This window comes from Poecilia formosa, unplaced genomic scaffold, assembly GCF_000485575.1.
Source record: "Poecilia formosa unplaced genomic scaffold, Poecilia_formosa-5.1.2 Scaffold59, whole genome shotgun sequence".
Lineage (NCBI taxonomy): Eukaryota > Metazoa > Chordata > Actinopteri > Cyprinodontiformes > Poeciliidae > Poecilia > Poecilia formosa.
The window spans coordinates 1,361,533-1,379,834 of NW_006799998.1; the positions used below are offsets into that span (position 1 = coordinate 1,361,533).

Genomic DNA, 18,302 nt, shown 5'->3' on the forward strand with positions numbered 1-18,302 from the left:
AAGTGCAAGCGAATTGATGATAAACCTGCTGTCACACCCCAGAGGCTGAAGGAGGAACTGCACTGCAGGTATGCTAATCACTGTCAGACTGAGACCAGCATTTCTCAAACTTTCATGCCAACTACCATCTTTAATAACATCACCATTCCAATTACCACCATTATGATGGATAATAATATAAATTACGCATACAAAGTAATATTCATATATGCTAAACGAGAAATCTGTCCAGACCACCTTTGTATGAATACACTATTTCATGTTTTATGTTCATTTTGCTTGTATCACTTTTCTTTTACAACTTTATCTAAAGTAAATAAAAGTTCCTTGAAAATAAGTGCAGCTTGGGTAACAATCATACATTCCTGCTGTTATATGGTATTATATAACAGCATATGACAGTTGTTTTATGCTGCTATATGCTGCATATATTGCTGTTATATATGCAATATATAACAGCATATAATAGCATATAACAGAACTTCTTTACAAGAAGTTTTACCACTTCTTGTAAATAATATGTTGCCTTTCATGCACATATATGCATATTTTGAAATTATTCACCCCCTTGGGTGCTTTACCCACTTTATTGCTTTTACAAATCAGCTTTTCTTGACAGAAAAAAAGATACCATAAAACCCTTCAATGTTTAAGTAAATTAATTTACTTACTTGATTTATACATAAGGGCAATTGAATAAGAAAAAAATAACATAACTCAAATGATTCCATAATTATTCACTCCCTTTAAAGTAACTGACATAATTCAGCAGAGGTCCAGCCAAGTCACACAGTGAGTGTAATGCAGTGCTTCTCATTTCCAGTCCTCAGGCCCCCCTGCTCTGCATGTTTTAGATGTGCCTCTATACCAGAACAGCTGATTCAAACAATTGCATGACCATCAAGTACTGCAGAAGCCTGTTAGTCACCCACATATTCAATCCAGATGTGTGAAAGAAGGGAAACACCTAAAACATGCAGGGCACGGGGGCCTGAGGACCAGAATTGAGAAACACTGGTGTAATGGAAATCACCTGAGTACAGTGCCTGTCTCTCAATGAACAGTTCAAGACACCTGTGTCTGGCAGCCATACAGCAAGAAGACAAAAGAAGATTCTCCTCAAATCAGAAAGAAAATGTTATTGAAAATGTTGTTGGGTTTTATTGTGGGTAAATTTTTTGCAATAATTGTAAAATATAGACATTTTAAATTAATACAAGTAAAGAATATATTACAAAACTTTAAAAAAATAAACAATTTTCCAAATATATATTTTTTTCCTCATAAAACTTGTGAAACTAATACTAAATATATAGATAATGATACAAAAGACTCAGCAGAGAGAGAGAAAACCATTAGAACAACAGAGGTTTTGTACAGGTCACATTTTTTTTCAAAACTGCGGGTGTGTATCTGCATCAGGTGCATTTTTGGTCAAAATGTGTTTGTTCTTTATTCAGTGAAGATGCTTGCAGTGGGTTGAATATCTGGAAATGTCACTCAAGTGGGAGTAGTAATACATCATAATCATATTTCTCAAATAAAAATATAGTATTATAAAACTTCTAAATGTTTTTTTAAGTCCCTGAAGTAAATGTAAATGGTTTCTATACACCTCTGCTCAAGACCTGTACTCTGTATCTAGCTTGACTTTTTTAGTGAACAAAACAATTAACATATTTAGTAAACCCTTAAATGTCAAAAAAATAAATAAAATCTGTTGTCATTCAAGCAAAATATACTGCAAGTAGTCTTGAACTACAAATTAACTTCACAACACACATTAAAAGAATTTAAAGTTGCTTATTTGATTTAGACCTCAATCCATTTTTGAATATCTTAGTTATGATTCTGAGAAAGAGTTGTGAAAATTTCATGCCATGATAATTTTGAGTCACTGTGAACATAAACAGTCAGTATAAATGTGCATAAAAAAACAGGCAACTGACTGTCACACTAGATAAAACATTTCTGTTAGTCACATTTAAGTTTTCAGATTACTTTGAAGTCTGTCAGATGAAACCAATAAAACCAATAATGTAAATTAAATTAACCCAACTTTAAATTGTAAATAATGTTGTTACTTTATACAAGAACTTTATATAAGATTTCTAAATTTTAAAATGTGTATTGTAAAATTTAAATATATTTAGCTTTGAAAAATTATTCAGGATTCAACCATCTATCTGGGTGTTGACAACACGTTTGTTTGCAAGTAACTTAATAGAGTTCAGCGTAAACTGCCCCCTACTGGCCAACAAGTCTAAGCTTACCAAAAACAGCTGGTGGGCAGTCAGTCTGACAGAAAATACATATCTACAATATGAGATCCTCACGTGTAGAAAGTAATAACATCAAATAATAACAAAAAGTAGAATAATTTAAGTTTTAACGTTTTGGTTTTTATCTTAGAAGAAAATTACAGTGAATTATCTGTCTAGTATTATCATCAATTGCTCTCATTTTAAAAATATTTCTACAGTACTTAATTGCTACTTACAATCTTTGCAACCAAAATAATAGTTTATGCTGATTAGTTGATCTATGTTTTAATTAATAGTGTTATTTTTTTTAAGGCTGCAGTGCAGTAAATGATAGCAAAGTGGAGTTTGTTTAGGTCAAATGAGGATGCCAGTGCATAGACGTTTCTCTTTAAAAAAGGATTGGGAAATACTAGATGAATGATGATGGAGCTGGGGAGGAAGACAGCCAAGGATGTTGACATAACTAAATTAGTTGAAGAAGCTGAGGATTTGCCACCTACCAAATTCCATGACAAAAGAAAGCAACTATTTTATAGGTGCAAAGAATCAGCTTCATTGTGCTGACTTGATTTTGTTAATTGTTCTGGCAGAATTTTATAACAAATTTTATGTATCATCACCAAGATCATTGATGATTCTTTATTCCACAAAGCACTGTGCAATAGAACTGCATCCAGTACCCATAGTATTTTCATCTTTTGGAAGGATGGAGCACTATTCTACGTTCAAGGTTAGGTCAGCCCAATTAAAAGTTACAACACTGATTAACTGTATCAGAAATGTTAGTTCTCAGACTCCCTCTGAGAAACCTTAGTGATAAGACTCAGAAAAGTAGGTAGAAGGTCTAGTAACAAGAGGTAGATTGAACAGACACTGAGCTGATCTCATATGTCTGCTTGCAAGAATTAATAAAGTGCTGTTTAAGTGAAATTCACAAATCTCTGCCTGGTCACTAAAAGTGAGAGTTCATTAGGGGAAAGTCTTTTTTTTATTTAATATTTTCTCTATTGTCAATGCTTTAACAAAAACAACTCTCAACTTTTTAATTACGCATAATCACTGTATAGCAAACATTAACATGGTGATATATTTGAGACAATTTAATGTAGACATTACAAAAAAAATGCTTATTAACGAGTTATTGCTTTTTAATCTTTGGATAATTTATTTTTGTAACTCTAATCACTCAACAAATGTGTTTATTGCATCTTTTGTCAGACAAAATTTCCGCCTTAACTTTGTTTATTTATCTCCCTTTAAGTGTAATACTGACTACACCCGGAAGTTCCAGTCAAAAATAACCACCGCGATATTGTCAAATGAGGGTGGTTAATGTGAAATTTCACATTCCTGCTCTTTTATTTAATTTAATATTGTTAAATGTTAAATAAAAAAAATCGTGCCTAAAAAGAAGTGCTACGTTGGAGGAAAACCTTTTTCATCTTATGGTAGTCAAAATTTTCAAGTTCAATTTTCACCCGTGTCGTTTTTTTGCTCATTATGTTTTATTCCGACTAGTCTGTCTTTTCGCTCATCTTTTTTTCACCCCCACAAAAGTCACGTGCTTACTGGGTCCATGCCCATATTCTGAAAATCTCCTACCGCGTGACAGGAAGTCGTCATTGAACTTCAGTGCGGAAGTGGTCGTCATCGTAAGAGCTTGTGAGTTGGAGGCTGAGCTGAGAAATGTGAGGAAACGGCCGCAGCTTTGGCAAAAGAACAACTTGTGCTTCGGATGTTTGAATGAAAGAAGGTGTCTCCACTAACGGTGAGTGCTTTCTGAAGGATATAGTCTGTATTTGTGCTTTTTTTAGCCCCTGTGCAGCTCAAATCATTGCATCTCCCCGGAGCTTGGCTGGCAGTTGACGGTCTGAAATCAAATCAGTGTCTGCATATGAAATATAATATCACAGTAAATTTGGTTCCTATATACGGTTCCTTAGTGACGTATTTTTAGCAGATTGAGCGGATTATATTTTGTTGATTCATTAATTGTTGAAAATGTTTTTATATTTAAATTTTCAGATCGTTTGAAACCTAAAAATGTCGTGGATACGAGAAGGTGAATTAAATCTCCTTGAAAAGATTTCTGCTAATATCCTCATGGTAAGTGTGTGTGCATCTGCTCAGTCTATGATTGTAACTCTCACACATTTTTCTCGTTTTTAATTTTTTTGAATAAAGTAAGCATAACCTACTTGCTTTATTCTAAAAGATTACACAGTCCTTTAGGGATCCCTGAAGATGTATATAATCCCTAATGAATTTTGGAAAACGTCTCGCGTTATGTTGTTTTACTTTGTTGAAGCTAGAAATGTCATGATTCACATACAAGTTTGGTAATCTAGAATAGAAATAATTGATCTAACTGTCCAGTATTTACTCCAGAATTAACATTGAATAAAGTTTATAGGGGGAAAAAAACTCCATACATTTTTAATTTTGCAATTCTCTTTTGAACATGAGACACTTTGAATGATTTTAAGTTACAAAACATGTGCAGACCATGACTACTGCTAGTACAGCTTTAGGGAAGAGATGTAATTTAATCTTTTGGTATCTTTACAATGACACGTTTGTTTTTACACAAAATGTGCTTTTGTCAGTCCAAGGAAAAGTCAGTAATTTAAACCAATTAGTTGCTATGGTATTCTCTCTCTGATCCATAAAATGGCAACAGCAAATATGTGTAACCCTGACTGAAGTATGAAAACACTTGTAGTAATAGCCTGGTAATGTCCAGGGCACATCATAAATAATGTAGGAAAGATTTAAAACTATTTCATTCAACAATTCTAAATACTTTGGTCACTACTAAGAGTATGGTTAAAATAGTTTCTTTTCCCTGTTTTCCCCCTTTTCTCTCTGCTTTTTGGTTCTGCCCTACATCCATGAAGCCTCTATTATAGGAATCTTTAGGAATTTGGGGTCATAGTTCAAGTGTTGTGCCAATCAGCAGCATCAGTTGTAAAATGAATATCCTGTTGCCATTATAACAACTGTCTAGAGATAAAAAGAAAAGAGTATTAAAAGAACATTTCATGCTGCACAGTATCCAAAATCAAAGGGAATAATTGTTCAAACATGCAACGACAAAAAGAACAAATCAAAACTAACATAGCAGAGTTACCCCAACATGCTGCCACCATGGGTGGTGCAATGCTATTAACTTAAATATATATTTCAATAATAGAATATAATAAGGTGAATTGAAGATGTCTTTTTTAAAATTTATTCATTTTTAGTTTTGCTTTTTCTTTATGAAAACCGTTTGTGTTTGCTTAATTTCCTTTTTTTTTTAACCAATTAGCCATTTCACATATTGCAATACTATGCAGGCTCGTATAGTTTGCCTTTGCTCCAGTAACACATTCTGCAAGACCTATCCCTAAGGACCTTTTGAACTTTGTGCAATATCTGTTTAAAAAAACAACAACAGATATTTCTGTCATAGTTAGAACAGACCCTCAACCTCAGAGCATTACTGAAATGAAAGGATTGGTTCATCCAAATGTCTAAATATCTCTGGGACCGTTTTTTTCCTTTTCTTTTTTAAGATTCTAAGATATCTAAGAAGGAACTCTTATTGAACTTTGTGACATTGGATTAAAAGTTTAGTTTTGTTTCATGTTTTTGGGTCAACAAAGAAAAATAACTTCCAGTTCAGTCAGTTCATATTTTTGCCAAATTAGATACTGATTTTTGCAAGTGTCAGGCAATTAACTCAAAAAAAAAAAAGAAAAAAAAAAATCATATTAGGCCATGAATAGACACTTGGTCCACATGAAATGTTCCTGGGGAAATTGGCTTATTTTCTACGGCAATGTGAATAAAATAGCAACGTTAAAATGATTCCACTGTTCCTCGTTGTGTTCCCCAGGCAGGACCAATGCCCAAACACGTGGCCTTCATTATGGACGGTAATCGACGTTTTGCACTTAAGAAAAAGCTGGAACGCCACGATGGCCATATGCAGGGATTCAACAAGCTGGCAGAGGTGGGTTTTTGTAGTTTATTTCAGAACGCACATTGCGTCAGCACATATTTAAATTGTTCATGCAAGTTTTACTCATTGCCAGTTATTTTCTGAACCAGACCTTACGTTGGTGCAAACACCTCAACATCCCAGAAGTGACGGTGTACGCCTTCAGCATCGAGAACTTCAAACGCTCTAAAGAGGAGGTGGATGGGCTGCTGGATCTGGCCAGACAGAAGTTCGAGAGGCTGTTGGAAGAACAGTGAGATGAAAACGAAACATTTCCACCGTGCTGTTAGTGACAGAGTGACATTAGGACATCATATGATTCACAGCTTCCTCAAAATACACTTAGATCAGTAGTGTGTCTTTTCAACCAAAGATTTTTCTGCTGTGTGTGTATTGTAATGCTCTCAGCCAAAATAAACTGGGTTAAATTAAATGAAATTCTAAGCGCTGAAATGGATTTGGATAAAAACGTGTTTCTCTGAAGCCAGAACTCACTCCTGCTGTGGGTGTTTCACAAGCTGAGGACTAATGTCAGGATGACCAAGACAAATATAGCTTGACTGAACATGGGGGCTGTTGTTGCCATTCACAGATATTGACTCTCACGTTGTTGCCAAATGCCAGAATGAGGGTTTGACCATTTTTCTAGCCTTTAGTCACTATAGATGGTTCATTTTTCATATTTCTCACTCTTTCAAAAAGCAGACCTTTTTATTCACTTCTATGATTCTTGTTAAATGTATTCATTTGTTCATTTTTTTATCAGCTTAGATGTTTTTCTTAAAGATCTTTGCATTTGTTCAGCAGAACATGAGTATCGTTTTAGAAATTAGTTCAATTAGCAATTGGAGAAATTAAAAACAATATTTGATATTTTGACTGCAGTCTTATGACAATAAAATTGGAAATACACCCATTATGGTGTGTGGAAAATTTCTATTCTTTCTTTTTTAATTATAATTATTTAATGGTTGGAACTGAAAATATGTTGCTAATAGTTTTGGTGCAAACTACTATTTGCATTGTAAATTGATTAATATTTCCTAGACCCACTGGCGTGTGTTTAGAGGGGCTTGTAGGTTGAAAAGTTTTAAGACATCTGATGTATTTTTTTACATTATGCTGATGTACCCTTTCTCTGACATTGTTCATTTTTATAATAATTTTATCAGCATTTTAAAAAATACCTACATAAAATTAACCAGCTTTTCACACGCGACATGTGACTGTGATATCCAGCCAGCCATTTCTGCTCTTTGTTTTAATCTTCTTGCTTCCTTTTTTTTTTTGTATCTTTCTCTCCTCTCAATGCCTCTTTTTGTCTTCCAGGGAAAATCTGGAAAAACACGGTGTTTGTATCCGGGTGCTGGGTGACTTGAATATGCTGCCGTTAGACCTTCAAGAAGTTATTGCCAAAGCTGTGGTAATGACAAAGAACCACAATAAGTATGCCTCAACTATTTCTACTTTATTATTAAATAACACTTTGTTAAAATGCTATAAATGACTTTGACAAATGACACTTTTGTTTTCCAGATGTTTTCTCAACGTGTGCTTTGCATATACGTCAAGATATGAAATCACCAATGCGGTCAGGGAAATGGCTTGGGGAGTGGAGCAGGGCCTGATCAAAGCAAGGTGAGCAATGCACCAGACACTTGTGGGTTAATCTTGTCAATACTACATGTTTAATAGCATTTGGAAAGATAATCCACGAAGCTGTGGCTTTAACAAGCTGCTTTTGTTTCTGTCATACTCAGCGATGTTTCGGAGGCGTTGCTAAGCGAGTGCCTGTACAGCAGTAACTCTCCCAATCCCGATTTGCTCATCCGCACCTCAGGAGAGGTGCGCCTCAGCGACTTCCTCCTGTGGCAGGTATGGGACAAAAGTGATCAGTATTCTATGGGTTTTTAGAAATTACGCAAGACACCTGAAATGACATGACGTAATTTAATCAATCAATCAATCAATCAATCAAATTTTATTTGCATAGCAAATTTCGGCAGCAAGGCATTTCAAAGTGCTTTATATAATTAAAGAAAAGAAAAAAAAATGAAGAACAGCCTTAACAAACTTAACAAAAAACTTAACAAAACTTAACAAACTTAACAAAAAACTTTTTTGTTAACAAACTTAACAAAAAACTGTACTGTTTATTGGTGCTGCTGAGTGAGAAAGTTGTAACCAGCAGTTAACAAACTTAACAAAAAACTGTACTGTTTATTGGTGCTGCTGAGTGAGAAAGTTGTAACCAGCAGTTAGGCATGTATTTCAGGTTCTGTAGCTGAAAACCTGTCTTCACAGGCAAACAAAATACAACATGAAGCGGCTGTTGCGTTCTGAATCAGACCTACTATTTTTTAAAGAGCTAAAATTAAAACATTTGTATAACATTTGGTGCCGGTGAGAAGTCATCATGGGCATAGTTATTTTATTTTGGATTTAAACACATATCTGAACCATTTTAGGGTGATTATACAACTACATGGAATTTAAAAAAAACTAGAATTAAACAAATTTGAATATATTGCGAACTTTCTTTAACCTCAACGGACAAAATTAAAAATGTCTATGATATGCATATTGCATAACATCCACTAAAATTTACTTAAAAGTCCTTCTGTAAGTTGTACCTCAACCTAATGCTTCTAGTAGCCATCAGGAAAAACTCTTGTTTGGGTTCCAGGAACAACACCAGCTTTTAGACATCGTCCAGAAACTTTCATTTGTTTTGAGAAGAATATTCCATAAACTTAATTGTAGCTTCCTTTTTTTTTTTTAAATCCATTCTTAAACACATTTTGGAAACATTTTTATGAGACAAACTTGAACAATTTAATGGTAGTCCAGGTTCTTTTTATTCAAAACAGCCCTGTAGCATGATGCTAACACCTCCCTTCTTCACAGTTGGTAGAATGTCCTCAGGTCTTAAAGTCTTATTTCGACTCCTCCAAATAGATTTCTTGTCATTTCGGGCAAACAGATTAATCTCTGTCTCATCTTACAATTAAACCTTTGTTTTGAAGACATATGCCTTGTTCATTTAGCCAGCTGCAAAATTCCAGTCCTATATAAAGATTTTGTTTTTGGAGAAGGTTCTAACTGCTTAGTCGATTTGTTTCCATTGAGATGATAAAATCGCCTCGTGGTGTGCAGATACACTTGTGTTGAAGCTTTTTCTAGTTTATGATATTGAACCTTGGTGGTTCCTGAATTGTTACTAATGATTCTTGTCAATTTCTTTTAATTGAGAATAACAGTTTAATTGATAATAACAGTTAAATCAATGTCTAAAACTTGGACACAATTGGGTAGTTCAATAAACAATTACAAATGATCTGGTCTAAACACATTTTAAATGGGGCTTTGTTGTTTGGTGGCTTCAGAATGTGTTATTCAGGTGACAAATATTAGAGGGTTTGTATTAACATGGTGATAAAGAGCAGGAATGTTATTTTGAGCTCCTAAGTATAATTCTGCATTGATTTGAGAAAATCCACAATAAATTAAAATCTCTTCAGTCATTTAAGTTGTTTTGTAATCATTACACCCTAAACATAGAGCAGTTCAGATGATCTTCAAAAGCTCTTAGTGAAATCAAAACCCATACAGCAATGGTGCAGTATGTTTTAAAAATATTTACTATGTTCAGGTAAGAGGTTTAGGCTTTATTATTTCTGAAGATGTAAATTAGTTGCCTTATTTAACGCTAGAAACATTTGAAACGCATTCAACTGAAACTGATTTTTTTTTTAACTACTCTTTAAATATAACCTGGAAAATCACCCAGGAAAGCAGTTTAAGGAATGTTACTCAACATCTTTAGATAGCAACAGTGAATGCTTTCTGTGCTGTATTGAAAGCATTCATTTCAGTTTAATGCTGCAAGCAAGCTTAGGTTTCATACCAAACGCCAAACAATATAACTTTTGAAACTGAGAAAGCATCAGTTGATGAACAATTTAAATGAATTACCTTCGTTTTTATGTTTCCCTTCTCTCCAGACATCCCATTCCTGCCTTGTGTTTCAGTCGGTTCTGTGGCCAGAATACTCCTTCTGGAACCTGTGTGAAGCTATAGTCCAGTACCAATTAAATCATAAATCCATCCAGGTAATTCCTCATGTTGCACACAATTTGTTTTTGACTTGATGAGAAATGTGGCTCTGAAACGAGTTTGCAGGAAGAGAAAGAACAGGGACATTTTGGTATTACAGAATTTCTGTTAAAGCATATTAACACCCGTCTGCCCCGGGTGATGTTGATGAAGTACTATTGCCAAGTGTCAGATAGTGGAGGTGGAACAATACCTGTCACATCACTTGGTGCCTAAGCAGATGGAGAGTTCAATAAGTCAGACCGACTCCTCTCTCATCAATGACAGTCTTCCAGCTTGTGTTCAGTCCCCTTGGTAACCACTTGCCGTATTTCTAGGTGTTGGTCATTTATGGTTCTTTTCACCACTTTCATTACTGCTTTGGGTTTTCACTCAAATATTCACCAGAGCATCAGGATTCAGGATTTGCATCTGACTCCCCACTTTGTTGGATGGATGGAATGATCTTTGTTGTCAGCTTGTGGCTGAATGCAGCAATGTGGTTAGAGAGTTTGTTTAAAATAAAAACAGCTGTCTAATACTCATGAGTTTATGTGCTCATATGTATTTATATGAGAGCAACATCACACAGAATGCTAGAGGTTCCTAGTAAGTTCTCTATCCATAAATCTGCTGTGGTGGAATAACCATCTGACTGGTAGTTTAACTCGTGTGTTGAATACCTTGTTTTAATATATATAACACCTGACCCTGCGCTTTTAATTATTCTTTTGTAATCTTTATTTATACAGACTCAAGGCTTGAGGTCTCATTTTCAAGAGATGTTTATACCATCATGCAGTATATTCTTAGACTCATTGAAAAGGGGCTTTGCAAACACGATTGCGATTTTCTAACATATTGTCGCATCTGAATTATAACCAAAATGACAGGCACCTTAAATTTATAATAAAAAGTGATGTTGAAATGTTCTATTTGCATATTTTACATTGTAAAAAGGTGATGAAACTGACTTAAACAACTTTGTGGTGCTAAATAGGAGGGTAATCTGTTATCAGACTATCTTGAAATGCATATTGAGACCTTTCTAATTCCTGAATGTTTTTTAGAAAAAAGTATGTAACTTGCTTATTTGCAGTGGAAACTATCACTCCCCCCCCCCATTTGATGTTTTATTTTCAAGCTATTTAATTTTGTACATGGAGACTGTCTACACTGCAATAATACTAGAGGCAGGTAAAAGATGACGACATTTGGCTCGTGACAGTTTGAAATGATTATTTTGAACTGGTCACTGAGGCAAATCCTACGTCTTTACTAAATCCAGGATTTTGTTTTTGATATGTTGCAGAAAGCCAGAGAGCTCCATCGAGACGAACAGGCCCTCCAGCAGCTGGAGGCAGATTGTGCCTGCATAGCAGAGCACCTGCAGCATCAGGGGAACGGAAAGCCAGCTGATGCCCAAAGAAGACAAGAGGCACTGCAACACTACACTGTCGCCCGGGAAGAACGAGTTCAGGACTTCCTGCAAGCACTGAAGCACAAGAGAGACACTTTCTTTACTAACTTATGCAGTGAAACCGTCCTGACCTAGGGAAGTTTTAAGGAACTAATCTACAGGTATAGTAGGAGTAAAACACCTCCAGTCGTTTTCCCAGAATCACTTCCGAGGACCAAGGAAGCGCAAACAGCGATTGGAGGTGGTTTTATGTTGTTGCTGAGTTGTATAAAACAAAAGGACAATGTTTACCCCTATGGGGCTGTAGACTAATGATTATATATTTATGATTGTAGATTTGCAAAAATCTAACATGCGGAAATGTCTGGTCAAGATGTAGTAAAATAGTTGTGCAAACTGTCTGTGAAATGCATGTCGTTGATTGAAAAGTCAAAGGTGAGTGGAAGCCACAGTTCTCTCCAGCACCTAATGCAGTTTGGTATTTTTGTTGCTGAAAGTGTTGTTTGTCGAGTGTGTTTTTTTAAAGACAACTATATTTTGACCAGCATTCTCAAACAATAAATCGAGAACTATATATGAGAAACTGATTATTTTATTTTAGGATTTAAGCCATTTTCCATTCTTTGTCAGCTTCATGTAATTATATTATTACAATTTGTTTTATGGATTTCAGAAAAATGAAGCAAGGTTGAAATACGCTCTCTTGCAATGCCTTGCAAAAGTATTCATTCCTTTTGGACTGTTTCCCATTTTGTCAAGTTACAACCATTTCAGTGTATTTGTCAACAGAAAGTAATGCATATTTGTGGATAGAAAAGAAAATGCAAGTCATGTCTAAACTTGTGGAGAGGAGTAGAGCAGGATAATATAAAACGATAATCCAGCCTTTCAACATCTAACAGAGGGAAATTCAACTGCAAATGTGGATCTCTGCAGCTCCTCCAGAGTTGAGCCCTCCACCAACCTGCAGTTCACGACTAAGAAATGTGGAAGAAATTGATCTGGTCAGATGAGACTGAAATTTAGTGTTTTATCTGGCTATAAAAATGCTGTGCATCACTTTGAACATACCACATCCACAGGAAAACTGGTGGCAGCAACATGCTGTATGAATAAATTTCTTCAGCAGGGATGGGAAGGATTGCCAGAATTGCTTAAAAGATGATAGATGCTTAAGAATTAGTAATATAAAAGACAACTAGAAAGACTAGAGTGGAACTGATGTTTGTCAAACAAAAAGGGCAACAAGAAGCAGAAGGAGCTGCAATGAAATAGTTTGACAGATTTTACAGAGAAAAATGTTTACAAATGTCAGTGTCTGGGCCCAGAGGAGACATAGCTCAAACGAAGAACAGCTGTATTCACAGAGATGGCTACATGCCTCACTTTTCAGTTTTTTTAAAGTTTTGAAAACCATTTTTTTTTTTGTATTGGTCTATGTCAAAAGTTCTCAATAACATACAATGAAGTTTTAATATAAAAGGCAGAATATAAGTGTATTTTTAAACCCGTAATTCATCAGCAACATGTAGTAAGCGCCATTTTCATTTTACGTTTATTTTTTTCTGAGAAGACCCTAATTCAGTCGAAACCATCGGCACAGCGCCCCCCTGAGGCGAAGGTCAGACTTTCACCAGTTCGCTTCCTGCCTCTTTAACAAGTGGGAGGTCCCTGGAACCACGTGTTACGTTTCTGTCCAATGACAAACGTCGAAATAGAAAACTGGTTCAAACCGGTTTCGTTCTTATATTTCACTGTATAAACTACAAAAACATTCGTTTCTATTATACATTCGCCATTTTACACTGAGACTGCACGGTCGACGTGTGACATCTCTTCGAAAAAAAGCTTATTTTTGCGGCTGTATTTTTTCAGCTTTCTTTTGACTTCCAGCCAATACCATGGGAAAAGCAAAGGTAGGATTTTTATTTTTATTGTATTTAGTTTTTTTGCGTCTTCTTGTAGGATTCGTGACGGTGTCTTGAGGTTAACGTTGGGCTGCATTTATTTTTTTCTGCATCAGAGGAACGTCATCATCTCTAACAAACGTTATAGCAATGGCGGACGGGCAGCAGAGACCTGTTCAAGTATCGTCTTAGTCGTCGAAAATTAAAGTGTTGGTCGTCGATAAATGCCTAAAATATTCACCAACTGGTTTTAAAACCTCAGACGGCGTAGATATAATTGATTTTACTTGTAGTCAGGCTCAGACTACATTCTCTTCTGACATTGCGCTGTGCTGATTAAATCCTGTCATCGTCTGCCTTTTTCCCTCTCTGTGGCAGTAGGCTGGGCAAAAAAAATTGACAGGTTGCACCCAAAGACCAACTTTTCATGCGTCGAGTTACGCTATTATTTCGTAATCACAACAATAGGAATCCAAGCGGTCAATATATATTTTTGCAAATTTACATTTTGGGTGGTTGGTTGAGTTTTAAGATGCTTTTAGCAACCTGCAAATTTGAGGAAGGAGTGGGGGAGGGTAAATGAAAATGATAAATTTTCATCTGTTTTGAATGATTAAATTGCCCTCCTATTCTTCATAGAAATTCAACAATGTTGTAAATTTTCATCTGTTAGTTGAATGTGATCAGCAATGTATGCAAATCATCAATTGCGCCCTTTATATTAGACAATGCGTATTAGTAATTTACGCAATTTTTTCTTTAAAGAACGTGTAGCAAAATATTGATCCAAATAAAGACGTAGTTTTGCTATTTTTATCTGAACTATGGAAAATTTTATGGTTTTCTTAAAAATATTTAATTTAATCGTCATAGTATGTTAATAACTACTTATGAGAACTACTAAGATTCGCGGTTAAAAACAATTTGTGGTTTGGTCTGCAGATTCGTTTTTCCTTGCATTTCTTGTGTAGCTGAAGATTAGTAAAGTAGTAATCTTATCAGTTTCCCCCTGCAGCTGTCCGTAGGCGCGCACTGATACAAAACAAAGGAAGCTGTCAGGGCGCCAAAGCGCTGTCATGGTGACAGGACAGCCCAAGTTTGAATTCAAAAATGCGCGGGAAGTCCTTTGTGACTTTCAAGTTCAGCAGCTCGTTACAAGTTAACTGTGTGCACTTTGATTTAAGTTTCCTCTGATTGTTTTTTTTTTTTGTCTGATAATAAAATTGATGTACAACTGGAGTTCATGGAGTTTAAATGTTTTTGCAGTCTGAATGTTAATACTTTGCTTTTGTTTCTTCTTTTTTTTTATGTTACAGCAAACCGTTCCCCCTGAGGTTTGTCTTTTCTACTTTATGCTTTATTTTAGTTTGTTTTATTGTTTTCTTTTTTGACAAACTTTTTGACTTTTCTTTGGTTTTCATATTTAAATGAATTAAAATTTCTTTATGTATTTAAACTTTAAATATATCTTTTGTCTGTAGCAAAGAAGAACCTCCCCACGACTGGCACTGGTAAGATTTTATCTTGGATAGCAGTTGTACCGCTTTTTTTTCTTGCACTTACTTTTTAAAGCTTTTGCACAAAATCACCTCTATGTAATGTCAAAATAGTAACAAGCTTTTTTATGGAATAATGGGAGCCTTCTGAAGGGCGACTGACTATATAAACTAGTTTGCCTTTCTTTCCAGTCATAATTATTATTTTTTTCTTATTCAGAAACCGAAGGCAGCCCCCGTGGAGACTAAGAAAAAAGCTGCTCCAAAGGTAAGTAATCTCATTGCAGATAGTTTTATTGAAGAAAGTAATAAGATGTCTTTGATTCAATTAATTTAAAGTGGGTTTTTTTTTATACAGTTGCTGTAAATGTAAATTTATTTGCTACTTTGTTTTGCAGAAGGCACCAAAAGCAAAGAAGGCCAAGCCAGCTGAGAATGGGAACACCAAGGCTGAGGTATGTTTCTGTTTTGAGAAATACCTATCCTAAATTTTATTATTGATTGACATTCTTTATACAATGCAGTTATTTTTTGGTTAAGATATTAATATGACCCACAAGATTTATTTTGAATTAATTTGCTCTTCAGATATTAACAGTTTCATGCACTGATTCCTATTGTCATCCCAGAAGTTGGAGTTTAATTGTTTTGTGGGACAAAGTTGTTTATTCTTGTTGTCTTTTCTTTTCTTTTTTTTTCTTTTTGTTTTGTTTTTCCTCAGGAGCCAAAGGCTGAAGCCACCGAAACCAAATAAATAATGGTTGAAGATGTGCTCACTCTGTGTACTTGGTGATTGTACAGTTTTAAATAAGTATTTTTTACCAAGTTTTATATTACAAATATGTCATTTATAGGTTTGTTCTGGGCTTGCACTCAATGTAACAAGACTTTGTTTTCACATTCATATCCATTTTTTTGTTATTTTTATCAACTTTAAAATGATTACCGTCCATATCTTGTAGGCGTGGCATTTTAGTTTGTCTAATCTTTGTTTTGTTTTTTTTGTTTTGTTTTTTTTAAACTGCTGATGGATAGATATTTTCAAGTCAGGTTTTGAATCTAATTTTAAACATAAGGCAGCTAAAATGTAGTAAAACTTACAGGAGAATAGGAACTTTACCTTTCATCTCCATGTATTTTAATGTTTGACTAATAAACAGTTGCTTACCAAATTATTTAAAGCGATGTATGTCAACGTAAGATCTAGTCAGTCATAATGCCACATAAATTTAGTGTATTAGGTCAAACGTTTGGTAGATCCCCAAAACATGTACCATGTAAATCTGGTCTTCAGATTGGGAAAAAACAGTTGTTAACTTATGTTTCTGTAAGGGGAAGTGGAAGGTTTTTTTTTCTGACTTCAGTGGTTGATCTAAATGTTCTTGAATAAAAAAACTTTAAAATGTTTGTTTGGTTTTCTTAGATGTGACTTTATTCATTTTAGGTGAATTGATTTGACAAAAACAACTGAACTACATTTCATGATGTGCAACTAAAACTGTATATTCAGTTTTCACAATATTGCAGTGAGAAAGTATATATACCGCCATTATTATGAGGTTATAACCACAGATATGTTACTGGATATTTTCATCCAGGCATGTGACAGGAATTTACAAAATGTTTTCAAACATTTAATGTTTCCATCATTTATAATAATTGATTCAGAATTTTTTTTTCTATTACTGATGTTTACTTTAATGATGAAATAAAAATAAATTCTGAACTGATGGAGAAAGCATAAAGAAATTAGACCAAATGTGGAAGAAAACTCTAACTACTAGAAGACACTTTTGAAAACTAATAATCCCATATTCCTGGTTTTAAAAAGCCAAATAGTAAAAATCAGAAACTGAAACAGAAGAAATATATCCATTCCTACTAAAGTGGATTACCCGAGTTCCCCTATCAAACCTTTGTGATGTGGCTGCGCTGTTTGTATTATTGTCTTACCTCGAGAAGGTTCTGGGTTGGGATCCACGTCCATCTTTCTGCAAGATTCCCAAGTCCATGTTTCTTTATGTCCTGTGATGAACTAACATAACTGTAATGTTATTTGGTGTTTTTTAAATTGTAATTAGCTATGAATTCATAACCATGGATGTTAGTCTTGTGTATCCTGGTCTGTGATCGCCTGTCCAGAGTATAACATGTCTCTACCCTGAGACTACTGGAGGTAGGCACAACCCTACAAGGATAACAGGACAGAGACAAGGATAGATGGATCTAAAACCTAAAAAAATGGTAGAAATTAGGTTTGAGCTAACATGTATTTTTGATGTATAGCAATGATGTTTCAAATGAAGGCAAGCACTTTTCATAGATGAGGTAAAATCTATTTGGGATGTGGTGTTTTATTCCCTAAAGTGAAGTTACAGTTGTTACTGTCAAATACAGATTGTGTGTTTACATGCAGATAACATACATTAGAAATCAAAATAGCTTCCCAGATGTTTCCTCACTTTTGGATTTGTGGTCTGCTAATCCTGAGTCCTGTTCTCGTCGCTTGTCACCAGCAGGGGGCAGTGTGCTACCACATAAAGCAGATGTTCTTTGTTTCTTCAGCGGGATTCCTCTGCTGGCTTCAGCCAAGCTTGAAAGTCGGTCAAATATGACGCGTTTGTTGTTTGCAAACACTTCGCTGAAATATGTTAAAGCAAATATAGTTTCCAAACGTGGCTCATTGAGTATTTTCTGTTATTTGCTGATTTTGAAGCGGGCTAAATTACGTGTTTGAAGGGCAGTAGAGACGTAGTGTCAGATTATTTAGTGGAAAAGAATACATACATAGGACCTGTTAGTCTTGGAACTTATCTTTAGGAGACTTAAACCAAAGCTGTCACTTTTGATTAAATGTATGGTGTGAATTCTGCTATATATGTTTGGGAACTCTTGTTTTTTATGTAAATGTCCATATAGTGCATCCTGTTACTGTTTTCTGTGCATTTGAACTCCCAGAAGAGATCTGTGTCAGCTATTTGCTACAGAGCTCCAGGGGGAAGAAAATAGTCATATTTTCACAAATCTGACCTTCACTGAAGAAAGGAAAGAAGAAAACCTTTGTTAAGAGAAAGTAACAGAAAGTTCAATTTGTTGTGCGGTAGGGGGCACTTCAACCTTGTGAAGAAGGAGGTT

The 18,302-nt window shown here is 35.0% G+C and overlaps 1 protein-coding gene and 1 long non-coding RNA gene across 2 annotated transcripts; both read left to right on the top strand.

Moving 5' to 3' along the window:
• Positions 1-3,896: 3,896 nt before the first annotated feature.
• On the top strand, positions 3,897-12,172 carry dhdds (dehydrodolichyl diphosphate synthase). Its single transcript, XM_007553828.2, has 9 exons — positions 3,897-4,032; positions 4,290-4,370; positions 6,145-6,261; positions 6,360-6,502; positions 7,579-7,695; positions 7,786-7,887; positions 8,010-8,124; positions 10,254-10,361; positions 11,657-12,172. The coding sequence occupies exons 2-9, from the start codon at positions 4,308-4,310 to the stop codon at positions 11,897-11,899; spliced, it is 1,008 nt and encodes a 335-aa protein (XP_007553890.1). The 5' UTR covers positions 3,897-4,032; positions 4,290-4,307; the 3' UTR covers positions 11,900-12,172.
• A 1,307-nt stretch (positions 12,173-13,479) lies between these two features.
• Positions 13,480-16,574, top strand: LOC103139285 (uncharacterized). The gene is made up of 6 exons (XR_476388.2): positions 13,480-13,680; positions 14,988-15,005; positions 15,153-15,182; positions 15,388-15,435; positions 15,566-15,622; positions 15,889-16,574. It is a non-coding gene; the product is annotated as an uncharacterized LOC103139285 (long non-coding RNA).
• Positions 16,575-18,302: the final 1,728 nt, after the last annotated feature.